Source organism: Silurus meridionalis, chromosome 27 (genome assembly GCF_014805685.1).
Source record: "Silurus meridionalis isolate SWU-2019-XX chromosome 27, ASM1480568v1, whole genome shotgun sequence".
NCBI lineage: Eukaryota > Metazoa > Chordata > Actinopteri > Siluriformes > Siluridae > Silurus > Silurus meridionalis.
This window is the reverse complement of record NC_060910.1, coordinates 17,114,576-17,135,062: the sequence shown is the minus strand read 5'-3', so window position 1 is coordinate 17,135,062 and position 20,487 is coordinate 17,114,576. Positions and strand designations below refer to the sequence as shown.

At 38.3% G+C, this 20,487-nt stretch overlaps 1 protein-coding gene across 1 annotated transcript; it reads right to left on the bottom strand.

The window, feature by feature from the left end:
• Window positions 1-427: 427 nt before the first annotated feature.
• On the bottom strand, window positions 428-19,416 carry LOC124381042 (zinc metalloproteinase-disintegrin-like crotastatin). Its single transcript, XM_046842439.1, has 23 exons — window positions 19,276-19,416; window positions 18,229-18,832; window positions 15,404-15,486; window positions 15,233-15,309; window positions 13,825-13,903; window positions 13,670-13,746; window positions 13,403-13,589; window positions 12,311-12,373; window positions 11,959-12,030; window positions 9,748-9,917; window positions 9,416-9,497; window positions 8,933-9,063; window positions 7,143-7,320; window positions 5,481-5,570; window positions 4,363-4,558; window positions 4,175-4,280; window positions 3,900-4,056; window positions 2,440-2,520; window positions 2,276-2,357; window positions 1,887-1,995; window positions 1,704-1,788; window positions 1,528-1,620; window positions 428-1,380 (listed from the first exon to the last, which is right to left on the bottom strand). The coding sequence occupies exons 2-23, from the start codon at window positions 18,287-18,289 to the stop codon at window positions 1,345-1,347; spliced, it is 2,295 nt and encodes a 764-aa protein (XP_046698395.1). The 5' UTR covers window positions 18,290-18,832; window positions 19,276-19,416; the 3' UTR covers window positions 428-1,344.
• Window positions 19,417-20,487: the final 1,071 nt, after the last annotated feature.

Sequence of the window (20,487 nt, the reverse complement as noted above, 5' to 3'; positions counted from 1 at the left end):
AAACCACAATTTCACAATATTGTAACCTTTGTAATTTCAACAAAAGTACATTAAATGCTGAACAAAATATATAATTTTTTATATAATAATATAGAAAATGTGTGGTGGCCATTAAAAAAATTGCACCCTGGTACCACCCCTTCTTTATTAGATTTCTACCTTTTTTTTTTTTTTAAACCTCAGTGTTGCATTTCTATTACTGGTGCTTTGGGTGTTCTGTAACATTCTGTACTGCAAACTATATTTCAAACACATGTTTGCAAAAGGATTTGGCAAGCCTGGCTGTTCCAAACTGACAGTTCCTTCAGAGAAATGCGCATCAAAAAAAAAAAAATCTGTTTCTTTTTTTTTTTTTTTTGCTTGATGTCATTACAGTTGTATTTGTGTAGCAGCCTTTGTTTTTGCAGTGTAATGTTGAATGGAAGAGTTTGAGGGAACAAGCGTTTTATTTTGTGGACTTTACAGAATGAAAGGCAGCAACATGTGATTTTTTTTTATTAAGTGCTTTAGTTATTGCTAAAAAAATTTTCTTAGTATATAGTAAAAAAAAAAAAATCTGAATACAGCATCATTTATTGCACACAAATGTCATACATATATTGTAGCATCTACACCGACCTACATTCAGACTCTTGGCACTCTAGTAGGAAAATAAATAAGTACTTATAGGCAATGCTCAGATAGTAGATGGTGTAGCGTGGTTTCAATGAGTGAGATATTTGAAACTGATTTGCAGTTCACAGCAAACATCAAAACCAACAGTGGTTGAACCCAGAATGGTCACCACAGAGAGGAATTGGGGGCAAGTCAAAGCTGAGCAGAGAAAGTTTTACGAATCAACTGTGTTTAGCAATGACGAAAGTTTAAGAGCTTCCACTTTTTTTTTGAGTTCCTGGACAGTATGGTCAAGTGGATTGTTGGCAGGGGATTCTGGTACAATAGCTCTCGACCTATTACAAAAGACATGACCCTTCTTGTTACCATAATATTCCTGGAGTTCCCTGGAGGAACGCTAAGGCACGTTCGTTGTGGGCTGATCTGGGTCTCGTCATGATAGTTGATTGATTCAAGTGACTCATTCAGCGTTAATTCGGGATTAGTCTCGTTGGCAAAACAGCTCTGGAATGATCCTGGCATACAATCAGTTTTTTCTTTTCAAGCCTCTAGGGTGCAAGACAGAAGATTTCAGTAACACCCACCTGAATGCCTATGAAGTTTAAGTATACCAGGCAGTTCTGGCAAATTTGCTTGATTTTTGCCCAATTAGTAGTTCTGAACTTCTAATCTAAATTATACTTAGTGCTAAATTTGTTCCGCACGTTGATTCCAACTGGGGTCCTTTTTTTATGCCCTTGGTGGAGGCGGTGCCGGTCTCAGAGCCTAGAAGTGAAGAATATAGGTTCATCAGTGATCTTGCAAAACATCTCATTCGGAAGACATTTCCGCATATTAGATGTTTGGTAGAAAAATAAGCGAGGTAACATTTTAATTTTTTTATCTCACAATCATTAACTATCTGCCGATTACCTTGTGCGCCGCTCTGAAGTCGGTATGCAGGATCAAGGGAGGGGCAGATGGTTTAGATGGAGGTGGTGGCGGAGGACCTTTAGGATGGATTACCTATAAAAATATATTTATATACATAATTAGACCACAGTCTTATTTTGTCACACAATATGAAGAAGAAAGACGTTCGACTTTACCGTGGGTGGGATTTGATTGGGGACTTTGGGCCTTGACTGGTTTGAGTAGATGTGAGTTACCGAGTCTTTCACTTGGACCTGAACACTGGTGGAGAAATTACAGCATTATTTGGATGATAAAAGCATTATGGTACCAAACTAGTTCTACAGGGATATTTATGGTTTGGATGTATGCCAACTCACCCAGTTTGACGGGGAAGATTCTTTCGACGTTTCATACAAAATATGCCCAGTCCAATTAAAGTAGCTCCCAACACAATGCAGACTGCCACGATTATGCCTATCTGTACACCTAAGAAAAAAAAAAATCCCAGAGGGTGCCATTTTATTTATCTTAACATTTCTGCCAGGTGTATTATAAAAGCTGGTAGAAGTAATGTTTACAAATCCAAGAACATCAACACCATCAATGGTTATACACAAGTATACGTTTGTAGTGTATTATGGTTATACCTTCACAAGACCCCTAAATTTGATGTGGACTATGTCTTATTTATTTCATTTACATTGTACTGTATAAGCCTTGTTTAGAAACTTGGATCTACACATGTGGTAATGCAAGTAATACATACCTGTAGATGTTCCAGTGGCCTTGTCACAGTTGGGTGGCAGCCAGCCGGGTTCACAGCTGCATTCCAGCTTGTGATTACATACCTGCAGGACACATGCTTGCTTTTATTATGATTGTATCTTTCTTCAATGTTTATGTAAGATATCGCTTTTTGAGCAAACTTACCCCATTGCCCTTGCATTTGGCTGAGCAGTTTGTTGCCTTGTAGGCAACTTCTAAGCTCACACACTGGTTCTGACTACACACCTGAAACAGGTAAGGAAATGTTCCTCGTCAAGGGTATTAAGGGTGTGTGGTGTGGGGTAACAGTGTGTGACCGGTTGAATGTCTTTAAAATGAAGACAAATAGACATGCATAAATAATGGGTGCTTTTTAAATCCGAAGATACGCCCACTGCTGTGGAGTTGCGCTTTGACATTGAGCACACCTGTGCCACGAAATTATTTCGGCGTGTTTGTGGCTTTATAAAAAGCACAGATGAGTGGGGCACTTTGATTCCTTTCCCATCTGTAGGCTGGGTGGCTAGAAAAGGGAGGTGTGCATTACGCAGGTAGCATAAAGTGACAATAGTTTAACCCCGTTTGTGAGGTGCGGCCAAAGAGCGCTAGCTGCTGTTTCGTACCTGCTGTTTCGTACCTGCTGTTTCGTATCTGTTTTGTATCTGTTTTGTATATGCCGTTTACACACTGTTTCATAAACCCGAATTAGCTTGTTGGTTTAGAGTTTGGACCAAGCGGACGTCGCGTGTTGTAAACCGCTGGATTACTGAGTGTTTTAAAAGATTATTCTGCGCAACGGTTCTGTGTTATGTGTGAGTAAGGACTTGGATATTTATCTTTTGCACAGGTGTATTAAATTAACAGGCTTGGTATTTTTGCTCCGTGAGCCGCTTGGACGCTTTTTAAATATTAATCGGGAGTTCATTGTTTTTCTCTTTTTAACGTGTGTATAAGTGTAAGTACCATTTACATAACTATCCCCACATGTAACTGTCTGATGAGCTGTGATGTTTGAGACTTAAACAGAAGGGGAGATTGTTTGTGTGTTTTGGGTTTATTTTTGGTTTATTCTTGTTTTTAAGAACACTGATTTGCTTTGTGCTCTGTCCCTTCTGTTACAAAGAGGATGTAATCTAGTCTCTCCGATTGTGGGTAATTAACTGGTAAGCTGTAAATGGTATTTTAAAATATTTAAGCATTTTTTTTTTTGTTTAACAAATTTGAACTATTTTTGGAAAGTCACGTCTCTGTCTTTAATCCCATCCGAACCAGCAGGGTCCTTCATATTTTTGTAACTTTTTTTGGTTTAATTATTCTTTTGGGTTTTATCTATTTTCCTGGGTGAATAAATAACCCAGGTGGCGTAGTCAGTTCCTTTTTACTTTTAATACCTTTTAACCAAAGGTTACAATCTTGGCGTAGTCGGTTCCTTTTTGTTTTTAATACCTTTTAACCAAAGATTACAAGTGGATTTTTTTTTTACTTTATTTATAAATGGAACATCTGGGCATATTTGGTATATTGTAATGCTTATATTAATAGAGTAGATTCAGCTAGAACAATATTGATTTAATTGACAATCTATCAAGCCATGCATCTGCATCGTTTTTTTTTTTTTCTCTTACCTTCTCCTCATCACACTTCGTTCCAGGATCCACTTGGCCAAAGTCACTGTCGCGGTCACCGTAGAAAGTGGCTTTGCAGGCGTTGAACTGAACGAGACGGCCGTAGTTTGGATTTTCCTGGCCTTGTTCACAGAAAAGCTTCCCACACATAACATCCCTAAAGGTACAAATGTCTGAGATTTATAGTGTGCACATGGGGGTGTAAGGAGGTGTTTGTAAAATCTGTTGCAACTAGTGGACATGTAATAGTTTTAGTGTATGATTCTTGGACTCACTGGCTCTGGCAACCAGTATACTGATCGTTGGTGGGCCGGGTACAGTAGGCATAGTATGTTCCTCTTGTGTTCTGATTATAGCAGTAGGAACTCGCTACCACAGAAGCTGAGAGAGAATAACATTTAAACTTGGACCAATACTTAAAATATAAAATTAAAAAAATATTAGCTGTGAAATTTCGACTTACTTGTCCCCCACATTTTGACACACTGGTCTTGCCGCTGAGGGCACTGCCCATTGTAACAGTAGCCATTACCATTCTTGCATGGCAGTCCATTCACAACAAAGACATCCTCGGGGCAAGAGCTTGAATCACCCGTGCAATATTCTGGGAGGTCGCACTCATCATGCCTGGCACGACACATCTGGGTGGCATCAGCAATCTACTCATTGTGGACAAATAAAAGACTAAATTAAAAAAGACAAAAGTATCTATACCAAATTCAGTTAAAGCACAATTGCCAAAGACCAGTAGACTATTCTCTCCCAAAACAGGAGGCTATTTCTGAACACATGTGATGTTCACTCCCAAGACGGGTAACCAATTCCACTTAAGTAGCCAAAGGTGGTAATACCTTCCCCAGACTGGTAAGCAATTCCCCCCTCAGATGGATGACCAAAATGCACTCAAATCATGAGTATTCCCTCCCAAAACAGGTAAGCTATTCCCTTTCTAGGCAGGTAACAAATTCTTACCCAAGCTGAGTAGCCAGTTCTCTTTCAAGACAACTATCTAATAACCTTCCAAAGCAAGTTGCTTTTTCCCTTCCCAGGCTGGTAACCAATTTCCACCAATATGTGTAACTAAATTCCACTCAAGACATGTTAAGAAATTCCCTCTTAAAACAGGTAAGCTATTGTCTTTTAAGGCTGGTAACACATTCTCACCCATGATGGGTAGCCAGTTCTCTTCCCAGGCAAGTAGCAATTCCATTCCAATGCAAGTAGCTAATTCCCTACCAGGAAAAGTTGCTAATTACTTCCCTAGATTGGTAACCATTTGCGACTCAAGTCATAATGAGTATTTCCTCCCAAAACAGGTAAGTCACTGCTTTTCAAGGCAGTTAACAATGTTCACCCAAGATTGGTCGCTAATTCCCTACCAGGACAAGTTGCTAATTCCCTCCTCACCCTGAAATTATCCAAGAGATAGAATATAATATTGTTTTGGAACCAACATCTTGAACCAACACATTTGTTTACATAGGTCACAAGTAAAGTATTCGGAAGCAAAGAAACAAATGTTTAGTACCAGAAAAGAGGCTGGATACAGGACATTTTAAAACTGCACTTATGAATTCTTACCTTACAGTTATTACAGCACTCCCCTTCAGCACATACTGCCCCCTTTGCCAGTTTACACGAGGTGGCGTTGCAGCATGGGTTTGTGCACTCCTGCAAACACGAATGGGTTACATATACTGTAGGTAAATAGTGGTCTCAACTAGTGACATCTAGAACCTTTAAGTGGATGGGCTACAACAAAAAAAGACCACATTGTATAAAGTCCAGATGGTGTTTTTTTTACATCATCTTTAGCTGTCCAAATTGAGCAAGTCAGGATTTCAGTATTCAGAGCACTGGTCCAGGTTAAATTTGTACTTCTTATTTACAAAGACGAGAGCCAAAAATGGCTTGTATATAAAATTAAATCAGAAAATATACATTTGTACAAGAATTGCCAGTTTCAGGGCTTTTACACCTTGTATGTATTTCCTAAATAAAGATGAATGCCCTATAGTGGTGCCAATACTTAAGACAAAGAAACCAATGCCAGTCTAAACCTATAATGAAATGTTATAAGCACTCACCCAGGAAACCAAGATGAAGAAAAGCATGTATCTGATGTGTTTTTCAAAGCCTTCAGTTCCCATGATTGCACCCTTTTTCAGTGCAAAGTTTCCCTGTTCAACACTAGAACACTGAATGAAGGGAATAGGTTCTGACCATACAAAAGACCACAGGATTTATGAGTCTTAAGTTTGTGTTCTTTTGGAGAATGTCCAGCCCCGAACGCCTCTTTATCCACTGGGAAAGTGGGACACTCCAAAATAAAGGTGCTAAAACAAGTACGGCTTTTTGAAGGCAGACATGTAAAAAAAAAATTACCTGTGCACCATACGTGAGTAAACCGGCATTGTTTTGTCATAATTGTTTTCCAAGCCTATTTGTCCATATTGAGAAGTTCTAGCGATCGGAAATTGCCACACAATTGGCAACCATTCACACATACGTTTCACGTTCTGCATGAAAATGTAATCCCTGCCTCTGGGTTTAGAGATGAGGCTGAGAGATGCAACAGTGTTGCATCAATACTATTATACTACGAACAACAGTTGAAATTTTCAGTTTGAGAAGCTGTGTTTAGTAAAGAAAATTCAGCAATGGCGCATCGGTTTAACCACCCTCTCAACACATAGCGGGCTGATTTGTCTGATATTGAAAGGAGTCCCAGCTTTGACACACATTGCATAGATGGGCCTGAGCTTGTCCACAGCATTTTTCAGCCCGAGACGTTTGAATCTGGAGGAATGTAGTTTGAAACCTGTCTAGACATACAGAACTGACTAGTTTGAAAAGCAACTGACAACAGGAATGTGTGGGGTTCATTTTTTTTGTATTAAGGACATTCCAAGTAGAAAAATGGACTAATAAGTGGTAGCTCAGTGATTAAGGCTTTTGGTTGAAAGGTCATGAGTTCAAATTCCAGCACCACCAATCTTACGTTCTTGGGCCTCTTAACTGCTCTGTTGTACAGATTAGATAATTGTGTGTTGCTTTGGATAAAAGCATCTGCCAATTCCTCTAAATGCACATCAAGTTATAAGAGTTTGATAAGAATGATTGAGATTCCAACCAACTTGAAGATCAAAGCCAGTTGTTTCATCAGCTTGAGTTGATTATTTTCTCATAGCAGCATGTCCAATGTCTAAAGCATTTCCTGAAGTGAAGAAATTAACAAATTACCGCCACAGATCCACAGTCGCAGTCCTCTCCGATCTCCTGGAAGCCGTTGCCACAAACGGCAGGCTGGATCAATGCCTTGGATTGGGGTTTGTTCAGAAGACAATCGGGGTTCCGTGTGTTCAGGTACTGCTCAAAGTTGTTAAAGCTGCAGCTGCTAAAAAGCTGCGGGATGTTGTAGCTGTGAATAACAGGAATGGAAAATCAGAAAAAAAAATTTGTAGATTAGATTGTTCTCTAGTTTTTTGGGGGGCCACTTACACCAAGCCAGAAGACCTCTAAATTTGCCTAATATGTACATAATGCTTTAAGAACGACAATCATTATAATTCTTCAATATTAAATATTATAAAACATGTTTTTGCACCTGCCCTTTCCTGTCATTGGTTTGTTACCTGGTGGTGTTCACCTATTTTGTGTTCATCTATGATTAGTTTGTCAGTGTACTCCCTATGTACTTGTTTTGTTGCATTGTGTAATTATGCATTTGTTTTGTTAACCGGTACATGCTATTCGGAATAACATTGTTTTTTTTGTCTAGTTCTGCAAATTGTCTTTTTTTTTTAGTTTCCATTCCTCATTTCTGATGAAGTGTTACAATGTATTAATCCGGCTGCTTGTGTTTTGACACCTGCTATAGACTGTAATCTATATGATAATGATTATTGTAAATGGCACTGGATTTTCCAATTGGCTTTGATCTGATAGAAATAATCTGTTACAGCTACGCACAATGGGAATGTGTGCAAAAGGTATATAAGGTGGAATAAATAGAAATGAACTTCTCATAAATGATAGCCTAAGCAAAAATGTAATTTCCCACTTCTGCCAAAACTTCCTGATTTCACAAGATTTTAGGATTTAATCACAGCGAGCTCCGGTGCTTATTCTTCGAAATCAGAGGCTACTCATAACGCAATGATGCGATCGTTGACGTTAGTTGACCCACCCAAAAAAATCTTTCCTTGGCAAACCTTCTGCTATCAATATAAGCCTCAGTCTTTTCCTTTAGAAGCAGTAATATGATGTTTAAAACTCAACATTTTTTCTGAGAACAACAACGATATTCATGTCAGAGCAAAATCATCAAAAGTGTTTGGCGATTCAAGCTTGATTTGTAGGATTTGTACTTGCACAAGCATGCAAACTTCACTGAGTAGCCAACGGATTCTGAGAATGATTCTGGCTGATGCCCTAGAAATCATGTGCTTTAAGGTGTGTCTTTTTCAGGAACGGTAAAGGAAGCGGCTTTACGGTTGTTTTTAAAGCATCCCAAACTATGTTCTGGCAGAATTGGATTGTGTACCAAAGTAAGGAAGTTAAACAACCAGTTGACCTCACCAGAGATGATAATTGAGTCACATCATGACACATTAATAACGGAAAAAGCTACAGATTGTTTAGTTCTCGGTACACTCTTACACAAAAAACTCAGGTTCTTAGTTCAAACTAAATTCTTGAATGGGTTAAAACTTCATGGGCATGGTTCAAAACCCTTTCCGACAATGTACATAGCGTAAACAGTGTGGGTTCTCGATTTTATTAATTCGTCTCCAAACCCCCCTGTTCTCTACATCTGCCTTTATCAAACCAACTACCTCCATGTCTTCCCTCACTACATCCATAACCCTCCTTCTTGGCGTCCTCCTTTACGCCTTCCTGGTGGCTCCATTCTCAACATTCTTCTACCGATATACCCACATGACCAAACCATCTCAATCGGGCCTCTCTCACTTTGTTCTATTTATTTCGGTGAAGCTGCTGTGTGAAGATGGTGAAGAATAATATTTTACCTGAGAGCAGCAGTCATGATGCAGCTGGCCTCCGAACACACACATGAGCTGGTGTCATGGTTCATACCCAGGTTATGTCCCATTTCATGGGCCAAAGTGGCACCTACAGCTATGGCACGTGGACTATGGTCCTAACGGCAAAAACAGAGGACCTGCATTAGTTTCTGAGATGTCATGAGAATATTGGAAGGTCAGCAACAAAAAAGTTCCGTACATTACAAGACTGAAAGAAAAAGTCGGGCTTAATTTTCCCTTGACAACGTGATATATTCACACAGGGGAGAGTGTTTGGGCTGAACTGTAGCCATGGTGGTGCTAATGGAAGCGTGATTCAGAACTAGGTGCTATCATCATGGATCGTCTGATTTTTTCAGAAACAGATGAGCTTGCAAAAAGGGATTGGCAAAGACACAAAGGCGCTAAGATTTTCATTCCTTGCACTTCTGCAATCTATTGACGTCCAGCATTTGGACTTTTCAGTACCTGGATGATGCCTGTTGAATGCCCAGAGCACAGAGTTCCGATAAACGCCAGTCCCACTGTCGAACCTTCGAAGTCAATACCACTGAAATATAAAGATGTATATATTTACTTTGTACTTCCAAAACTATCCACAGACTGACTATCTATCTATCTATCTATCTATCTATCTATCTATCTATCTATCTATCTATCTATCTATCTATCTATCTATCTATCTATCTATCTACACAATTTTAATAATATCCTCAAAAAAATATATCATCAATATAATAATCGGTAAAAAAAATGCTTTGGTCAGCCGATAACAATTTCGATTTGACTGAAAAACACACGTGATCAGATGAGCGTTGTCGTGCTTCTGCTGCTTGACGAGTTCACTATTTCTCCAGGCGGTAAATTTTTCCAGCGTCTGGCCGGCTGGTGCCGTCACGACGATCTTGTCAGAGTCTGTCCACACGATCAGACCGACCAGAGCGATAAAAGTGTTCAGCGGTTTGTACACCTGTAAACACACGGGCAGTTATAGACTTCAAAAATAAAATAATAAATCAATACAAGAATTGGCTTAAAACAATACAAAAATTGCTTTTTTCTTCCCTAAGTATGCAACAATGCAAGACCTTTCATGCAAAACCCTTTAAAATTGCTCAGTGAAACCGCATGCTGCTGGATTTCTGACTGTTTTAATGTCCTTTCTGGTACATTGAGATTCATGAATAGCCTTTTAAAGGTACTTAACATGAAACTAACATAACACATTTGTATAAACACAGCAAAAAATTAATTCTACATCTCGACATCTCCATTAATGCAATAAAAACTCCATAAAACCAGCAATCCACCAGTCATGTAAAAACTCAAATATATGTTAAACGACGAGAAAACAAAAAAAAAGGCCTTATAACCCCAAAGAACCATCAACTGAAGAAACCTGTGTGAGAGGAGTGAAAGTTGCATTTTGGGAGTGTAGAGCTACAAATACTGCAGAGCTGACCCATGCCAACATTCATATATTTAGTTTTTAAAATCAACCTAAACCCTGACAGAAAGCCAATTTATAGTACAGTAAGGATTCTAAAACAGAAATACTATATTCTGTGTTAGCTGACTTGACCACCAAAACATAAAACACTTTGGACTTTTTTGGGCTAGAACTTTCTGTCTACAACACTTTTACTATAAAACTTTACACTTTCTTCCTCATTACATCTAAGGGAGTTTTTCCTTGCCACAGTCGCCACGGCTTGCTCATCAGGGACAAATTCACACCATTCACAACTGTTGATTTGTGTAAAGCTGCTTTGAGACAATGTCTGTTGTGAAAAGCGCTATACAAATAAACCTGACTTGACTTGACTTGACTTTAAAAGAAAAGCCATATAATTCTACAAAAAATAATGGATAAATGTTTTTATTTTAACTTATATACACGATTAACACGAGCCCAATCGATTTTATGAACGGTCTACGGTAGCGAACAAATTTGTAATATTTATAGGCAACAAAAAAAAAATCTATCCGGAATGTTGTGACTGAAATTTACCACAGGAAGTAAAACTTTGGGCCATGAAAATCATTTTTCTATTACTAGATTTGTTTGCAAAACACAAGGTTGGTTCTGATGAGAAACTACAACGAAACAAAGTGTGTGAAATCAAGATTATGAAGTACATTTATAAAGAAAGTGGATGAAAAAAAAAACTGGTAAATTTCCATTAATGCAGCTCAGCTATTACTGAAAGTTAAAGGGCAACGTTATATGGTGTGGCGTAAAAATAAACATGTGACTTGATAAACGAATGCATGATCTAGTATATAAAATCACAAATCAGTCACAAGCTCATTGTTGATTCAGGCCTGGGGTAACACTGGTGTGATATCATGTTTAATAACACAAAAGTTTTCCAAGGCTCTTTGCTCTTGTTTAAATAGCTCTTAAGGCTATTTAAACTTTCTGAAAATGTAACTAAAGTACTAATGAAAGTACTGAACTACTAGTAAAGCATTCCTGAAGTTCTGAAAGCACTATGATTAAAGTAGGACTCAAGTATTTAAAGCACTTCTGAAGTTTTTGAACCAGGACTGGAGTTATTAAAACACTACTGAAGTTATTAATGGACTCCTGAAATTCTTTCAGCACTACTGAAGTTTTTGAAGGACTACCAAAGTTCTTACCACAATACTGGATTTCCTACAGCACACCTAAAAGTTTTAAAATCACCACAGGAATTTTTTAAAGCTACTGACGTTTATGCTACTGAGATTTGCTACTGAAATGTGACAGAAATGCAAACTAAATGTATTATATACTGTAGCTACAGTGTATATATTGCTTCTTGCTGTATGAAACTTGGAAAACGCTCCATGTACTGAGCTTTAAAGCACTGACTTGCCAAATCTATATCATGCTGAAAAAAAAAATTGGGCTGGGTGAGAACAGGATGTGGATTTCAATGTTGCAAAATAAAAGCATGCTGTCCCATAATTCCACTGTGGATCCACTGCTTGACCTCCGTGAAAAACGAACAAGTTCTGTGACTCACAGCATTGACAAAGTTGACGATCTCGAAGATCCGCATTCGCACTTTGTTGACATCACTGTCCGTCTTCTGGTACTACGCAAGGCACAAATCAGGCACAGGGGTTAGTCATGGGCATGTTTTGCACACAGAAACAGAGAGACAGAGATTGGTAACACTACGATTAGCTTGAATAGACACAAATTGTGTGATCATGAGTTTGCTTTGTCATCATCTGAGGTTTATTACTGTGGTAGCTAATTTAAAGAAGAAGAATTCGCTGACCTCGGTTACGCTAGTCAGCACTAGTCTTGAACAAAAAACGGAACACAATTCGATCTTTCGTTATGGAATAGCGTGTCTGCCACTTACGTACCATTCTGTTGTCTGCTACAAGGATTAGCTCATTGTACTTTTGTTGCTGGAGCATTGTTGGTCCCTAACCAAGAGGGAAGACAAAAACAAACAAAAGCAGAGCTGTCAGCTGTTTAGTGAATTCATTTTCCCCCTACTACATGAACTAGCGCAGGTTCGACCGACAGGTTCTTATCTGAGGTGCCTAATGTTTTGCTAACTGATACTTATGGAAAGTTTTCCTCATGTGAGAGGGCGCCATTGTTTCTTCACACGTTCGCCTTCAGTAAACGCTAATCCACATACGGGCGTGTTTTTCATGCAGTGACAAAAAAAGGAAACCGGAGAAGCTGGACCCAAAGTAATACTTCACGCAGACAGCAACCCGAGTTCAGGCCTCAACCCACTGAAGCATTATTTGATTAACAAAAACATCTAAAATAAACAGTTCTTGTATTAAAAAATATAAGGCAAAACACATTGTTTGTCTAGCAATATATCAGATCAAGCAAACTGTACAAGTGACATAATCAGGATACACCAGACGCACCAGGAGGTCTCTGCTAGTTCTTTCAGTTCCTTGAAACATGACTGAGAACAGAGATGTTCCTGATCACCATCATCTTTTCTCTGCTTGTGTTCTACATGGTGGACATTCAGCCTGGATACATTCTATAGGTTATAAAATTCTTTTTTATTAATATATTAATATGATGTGAACGTGACACAAACAGGTAGAAGTAATGACCCACTACTATGTCAGAACCCAAACTTCTTTACTTTAACTCGAGTGGAAAAAGTGTAGTCAGAACTTCAACTTTTACCAGAGTCTTTTATCTATACTTCTACTTCAGTGAAGGATGTGTGTACTTTTGCCATCTCAGCTTGTAGTAACAAAATGGAAATGAATTGCTAGTTGGAAGCAAAGTCGGGAACTGAAGGAAAGTTGGACCTCATGCGTTTGGTCTGAGGAATCTTTCAAGGTCTTTCGTATTTGAATTACAAATAATTAAAAGAACCTGCCCAGTTTTTCACGTCCTGGTGCGACCGTAGCATCATATGTCCTCGCTCAAAACATAATAGCATAAATCACCAGAATTGAGAACCAACTTACAGAAGAACGTGATTTGGACTTGCTGGTGTAAATGGGGAAATCTACAGGTTCCCAACTGGTATTTGTGACACCGCACGTAAGTGGAGTATCGGTCACGTCGTCAAACTTCAACACCGCATGGTCATCTGTGTTGTTCTCAGACAAAGGCTCAATAAGATACTTCTGCTCTGCCGTTTGGAAGTAACCTCTGGAAAAGGATGTTCTTTCAGTAAAAAAGGGTCAAAAGTCATAAGCGGTCATTTAATTTTTTTAGGAAACAGGACGTACCGTAACCCGTCGCAGGTGCTCACGCTGACCATCGACTTGCTGTCGTTCACAATCTTACCATGATAGTAGCAGAGATCCTGAAAAAAAAAAAGGTGCCGCATTATTATACGGATACGTAGATGAAAGCGAAAGAACCGCGCTTGCATTTGACCTACCAAATCACGGGGTTTGGTTACCACAGGGGTCCCGTCGTCCATGTAGTACGTTTCCGTGTAGTCTTCGGTTAAAAAGTCACTGCAGGACCACACACAAATCATAATAAATAAATAAACAAAAATAAATAAATTAACACACAATATTAGAACTAATTCCGATAATAACAATAAATAAAAATGATAATAAAAAATGAAAACGTATAAGGAAAAAATAATCCTTAATCATTAAATAAACTAACAAATCATGAAGAAATAAATATATAGTGGCAAATAATTCAATAATAAATTCATGAATAGATACATATATAAAAATGTATTTAAAAACAAAACAAAATAATAATGCAAAATAAACAAGGAAATAATTTACAGATAACTACTTTATTAAAAAAATTGACTGCTTCTACAACTAATAATAAATCAATGAAAAACAAATAAATTTAACAAATAATTATTAATAATAAATGAATAGTTAATTAAAAAATTGGCCTAATTACAAGCTTTAACAATTTGTTTAAGGACAAAATAACGCTATAATAATAATAATAATAATAATAATGATAATGATAATGATGCTAATAATAATAATGATATAAGAATGTAAAACAAAACCAAAAGAATTACTATATAATCCCACTGATCTGGATTTTAAAACAATTCCCTCTGGAGTACTGAATGTAAAAAAGTGTTTTACAGATCCAGAAAATATTTGTTGAAATATGAATTAAAAGCGCTCAAGACGGGTTCTAAAGTTTCAGAGGTTCAGAAAGACACAAATGAAAGAAACCATTTAGAGCTTAGTGAAATCTCGTACTGTAGTCAAAGCAGTTTCCTGCGTGCTATGCAAAAGTGAGGCAGAACAACTATGATACAATCTTACATTCTTTTCTACTCCAGCGTGCGAGCTGCAGCATGTTCAACCACGTTTGCGCAACCAATTTAGCAGCAGGTTATGTTTGTTCACTAAATACAAACACCGTAGTAAGTAGTCAGTAGTGCGAATAAAAACGAGGAAGAAATAAAACAGGATGTACATTTATGTTTTGCTAACTTTTCTGCGTAAAAGGGCGGGATTTTGATCTTAACGTTAACGTTCATTAGTTGCATCAAAATCGTACCTTATTGTACAATCGGTTTGTGTTTTTACTCTAGAGACTCACAATTTTGCAAGCTAGTTTTGTAATTGTGGAGCAATTTGACCACGTTTCCCACAATTCAGTGGGGGATTACTTATATATCAGTTTCCTCTGAAGGTTTCTTACATATCTTCTCAGGGAGTTTTTCTTCAATTTGTAAATAAAAAGAATTTGTAGATTTGAATTTAAGCTATTAAGCAACTCAAATTCTACTCAATACGATTGAACTCTCGGCTTGCTTTCGATGTATAACAGAAATAAAAGATCAAGCTCACTCATTTCTCCGTAGATGCATTTCGATGGGTTTCCCGCCCAGTGTCATAGCGTACCTCGCCGTTGCAGGTCTGCCGGGCTGAAGAGGAGATTCGATTCAAAATCAGATGACTAAATGATGGAAAACAAAGTTGAGCAGGACACTTCTTAGGGCACTCGCTGAAAACTCTTACCTCTACATCTCTTTTCTGAAGGTCGTGTAGGAGGACGGGCCGAACCACCTCCAAGACCTTTACTCCATTTAGTGTAAAACAACCTGTGAATGGAAAAAATTCCAGCATTAGATTTGTGTGTAACAAGAAGTAGCCCAAATCACAAAAAAGCTAATGAGTCTGAATAAAAACAAACTGGAATTTTTTAATGAAACATTTTTGTTTGGATGACTAACATTTTGGCTGCCATTTTTGTGTAAGGTAATAATTTTGATGCTAATGCTACCAAGTACCTCATTTTTTTGGGTCAGTGTTATACGATAACTTATTTGTGGAAATCTATTTGATTTTTTTGTTCCTCACTGCCTCATTTTTCATGTGATTGTTCCACAGTGCCTCAATATTTATGAGGGAATACGACACAGTGACTTTTTTTTTGAGGGAATACTATACTGTGACACACTTTTTTTTCTGAATAACTGTTTGACAGTACCTTATAATTTTTCGAATTTTTGTGTGGAAATGACAAACATTACCTTATTATTTGTGAAAAGATTTCTTAGTGCCTCGTTGTTTATAGGAAAATGTTTAACTTTGTGTTTGTGGAGTTAAATACATAAGTCTTTTGGCTTCTGTTTGTATTAAGGTAGTTAAGGTAGCACTGGGGGCAGATGGTTTGACCAACCGACCGACTTCTGGCATTTTGGTACAGATTGTTAATCTTTGATGATCTATTTCCTCCATGCTAATATAATCATGGCAGGATAGCTCAGAGTTTAGCAGTTTAACCCTTAACTGCATGCTTTCATACCACAAGGAATCTGAATAGCCAGAAAGAAAGCCCATTTATGGGTATTTGGACACTGGACTTTTACAGAAATATGTGGTTCTTCTCTAAATTGGTGGCACAAAGTTGAGGATACACAATTGTATTCCTAAATACAATTGGGTAACACAAACTAGGAGACCCAAACCTGTTCCAGCATGGAACACCTTGATGAAGATATGGCTTATATGGGCTGGAGGTATGTGGAAGATCTTGAGTGGCCTGCTATAGAGCTCTTTATCTCAACCCTTTACCTCAACACCTCAGGCATCCTCACCATACATCAGTATTTGACTTTTTGACTGAGTTATTTACTCCAAAATCAAGAGGAACATCTTCCCAGAAGAGTGGTGGTTGTTCTAACAGCAAATGGGAGCTCAATGCAGAATGGGATGTTCAAAAAAATTCACATATCAATCTAATACTCACGTATCCACCAAAAGTATATAATCCACGAGTCTGCTTTTTAGTCACTTTGTTCATGTGTCTAGACACACTTCAAGAAAACAGGAAACATGCTGCAAGAAACTTAAGACTGTTGGTTTATCTGACCTGTGGTTATGTGGGAGCTGCAGATCTTTTACATTAGCTTTCAGAATCATGTGATGGACCTAAATTACAATGGGTTTCATAGTCGCTACAGTATAGCTGATGGTTTCTTGACAGATCCTCCCAAGAGTCTAAGGTTTTTTCTTTCATTTCCTGCATTTTGTACAGTATATCTGTATTTTAAATCCTACTTGATGGATCATCAGGTGGACCTTTGCTGTTAAAAAGGTTACACTTCACCCATATTGCAACCGAAGCTGGATAAATTTTTTTTTTCCTTTTTTTTTTTTTTATGCTCAACGTTAATCATTACAAAGTGATAACGTTAATGCTAAACTCCGACACACCCTTCTACCTACAGTCATGCTGTAATGAATCAGAGAAGGAGGATCAGCAAGAAATTAAAGAAATCCCTACAACTTAACTGCTGAAACAGTCAATAAATGTTCCTGGATGTTCCTGTTATTTATATTATACTAGGAGTGTATTGAACGGTCAATATCTTGTATTCTGGATTGAAAAAAATATCACAGGTAATGTTATATCACAATTTCCACATCCCAAAGTTTTACATCTGGCCTCAATTTGCAGTTATAATATCCTTCACCCTTCTGGGAAGAAGTTCCAGATCTACTGATGTAGGTGAGCTGAAGAGAACTGGGGTCCTCAAGATCTTCCACACACTTCCAACCCATCTAAAGCATATCTTAATGGAGCCGGCTTTGTGCACATTGTCAGGCTGGAACAGGTTTGGGTCTCGTATTTCAAATAAAAGGAAATTTTAGTTCTTCGTCCAAAGACGTCCTGTACAAGAGGTTTTTTTTTATAAGAAACAACATGACTATAAGAGTCAGGTGTCGCAATACTTTTGTCCTTGTTGTGTCTCTTGAGCCATATTAAACGCTTTTTTTTTTTTTTATAAACTGTAAGGAACAATTTCCTGCTGATCCGCTCTGATTCAGTGTGGTGTGTCGGTAGAAGGGTGTGTCATTGTTTTTTTTGTACCTGTCACTTTGGAATAATCATAATAGTAGCCTGGAAGTATGAAGAATCTCATTATCACAACAGTAAAAAGCACAAAATGTACCCAAGCACTGCAGTTCATTTTGCACAAAGTTGACAAAGTGTGTAAGTGGTTTGCGACACTTGTGTTTAACAACAACACAACACACACACAGCATGCACACAAGCTAAAGTTGCACATGCAAGTTCGTAGAAGAAATAATTGTTACTGCCTTATGTTGAAAAGACACACCATGATTTCACCAACTCAGCCATTTTTTAAGCACGTTTTACTTGTAAAAACTCAAAGCATAAAGTATTTTGAATCAATATTTAAAAATAGACCAAAGAAAATGATCATGGTGGCATAAATAAACCAGTTGAGTAACAGCAGCTCCTCTATGGTAATAGTCAGATGTAAATTAATCGGCTATTGTGTGAAGCCATAAGCTGGTATCCAGTGTCTTACCTGCTGGGACGGATGACACTGAGAGGATGAGGACCCATGCTAGTAAGCGTCCGGTTGCCATTGTCGAGCCTGGACACCTAATGAAAGGCGAGAGCTGCCTGAGCTCGGCCTTATGGGTCACCTGTGCCGAGTCAGTGCAGCTCCGCCTTCTACAACCTCCAGTTTTGAGAGCCTTTAAGGAAGTGAGCAAGAGAGTCGCGGTTTGTGTTCAAACACGCCTCCGAGGCAGCACGAGGCACAGGCATGCTGTGACGCGGTACACCGCTCGAGATCTGCTTCAGTCAGTGTTTAGTGTAAACATCAAAGCCAGCCCGTAGTCGACAAAGTCAAGTTGGGCATTTCGTCTTCCTGTCGTAATTCACGTGGACTCGGTTCGCAACACAGTGCAGGGCAATGTGCAGATTCTTGCACTGAATGCCGTTAACTCCTCAGCTTGCAGACTTACATTCCTAATACACTTCTGATCATAGCACAGTTTATACTGTACATTCTCAGACCTGATTGGTCAGAAGATGTTGGGTAATCCATGTATTCCTTTCTTGATGCATTCTTGTCTCGTGGCCCGTTTTCCTGGGATCGGCCCTGGACCCTGGACCAGGATGAGCTGAAAGGGAGTGAGTGATGAGCAAGCAAAAATTATATAACTGGTTTCTATGGAACCAACCTATACTAGTACCTGTAGGTCAAACGCTATATATACATTTCTTTGTTGATATATATTAATTTGTTTTAATTGGAAGAAGTCTCCAGTTTCATTACTGAGGAAAATCTGTGACAATGGAAAAGAAACCCGATATGGTGACGGACTTTTGGAGCTGTTTCACAACATAACAATAAACAAGCAAGATATTCACGTGTTCTTGAATTAAAGTATTTCGATTAATGTTTACAGAGCACTTCAGAGTAATAATGACTATCATTACACTATAATTACTTTATAATAAACATACAGTAATACTAAGGCAGGAGTTGAGCCTGTACATATCATTCTTCTATAGTCAATCACTGGTGTCTATGATCTTCCAAGTCATAAACACATTAACCTACCTTGGTTTTGAGATTATTTTAGCCGTCCCCAAGCAGTTCGTTCCTCGGCACTCGTACTGCTGACTCTTCACTTTCTGCACTCCCAAACTGGTTCGATTGTGCTGGTTAAAATGGGAATTTTTTTCCGCTTTCTGCTTCTCTGGCTCTTTCAGCTGTTACTCATCGACAGTCCAGAGGCAGTTTGGCACCAATGAAGCAATAAACTTTTGCCCTTTTGGACACTTCGCCCACTGTGCTGCATTATTTTGCATTTTCCGAAACATAAAGAGCAATAAAAAAAGGAAGCTATTGTGCCATGTCTTGCACTGTCAAAAGAAATGTGTATGCAGCAAAAATCAAGTGCTTTGTGTCTTTCTCTTATTGGGAATATTATTAATAGAATCTCAAGCCTGGGAATGTAGTCTTTTCCCAGAACGCTTGGCATTAGACAAGATTTTATATATCCTATTTAATGGCTTATGTCAATGCTTCAGCTACTTTTAACTGTTCCTTCATACATTCAATTGTATATTCATAGTTGTTTTGGTGAAAGATCCATTGAATGTGAATTAGTCCTCATTTATTGGAATTCCAATACATCTCCCATACCACCAGCAGCAGAACGGCCCTGAAGTATTAATGATCCAATAGTGGTTTTCCAGTCCAAGCAGTCATCATTCCACCATTCAAGTCATCATTCCACAAAACCATATGCAACGATCCTTTGCGCCAGTCAGGCATTAGCAATTCAAAAAAATCAAGAATGTGAATGAGGAAGAATCATTGCTTGCATGAGATCAAGTTCTTGAAGAAAGTAGATGGCAGAAAAAGATTAGTGTCATTTGAGGTCAACATGGAGAAAGTTGCATCTGATTGAGATTTTTCATCCTCTAACTTGCTCCTCAGTGGGGTTTTTTTCACGTTCGATCTGGTTGATAATCCCATATTCCTCACTAAGTGAAGTAGATGACTGGCTGAATGGACTTGCCCACTGGTTAAAGGGTCTATTTGACCTTCTTTATTGTCTCTTGTAGTTGAAACATGAATGCAATCCCTCTATTTCATGCAAACAAGTAAACCAATGCTTGGCCACCGTCGGAGAGCTTCTGCCATGGCCAACCCACCAAGCACTTGTATGAATGAGCGCTCTGACAATAGACCTGACATCTGAATAGTGTAGTGTAACTTTCCAGGCATGAACACCAAGGGCTTGACTATAGGCAGGTACCGTAG

What these genes read in the sequence shown, in the direction of transcription:
- LOC124381042 (XM_046842439.1), bottom strand. Translation starts at nt 18,289, where the DNA reads ATGGCAACCGGACGCTTACTAGCATGGGTCCTCATCCTCTCAGTGTCA. An exon ending in GACAACGCTCATCTGATCAC is followed by an intron (nt 9,498 to 9,747) that starts GTGTGTTTTTCA and finishes TTTATATTTCAG; the next exon opens with TGGTATTGACTTCGAAGGTT. An exon ending in CCAATCAAATCCCACCCACG is followed by an intron (nt 1,621 to 1,703) that starts GTAAAGTCGAAC and finishes ATATTTTTATAG; the next exon opens with GTAATCCATCCTAAAGGTCC.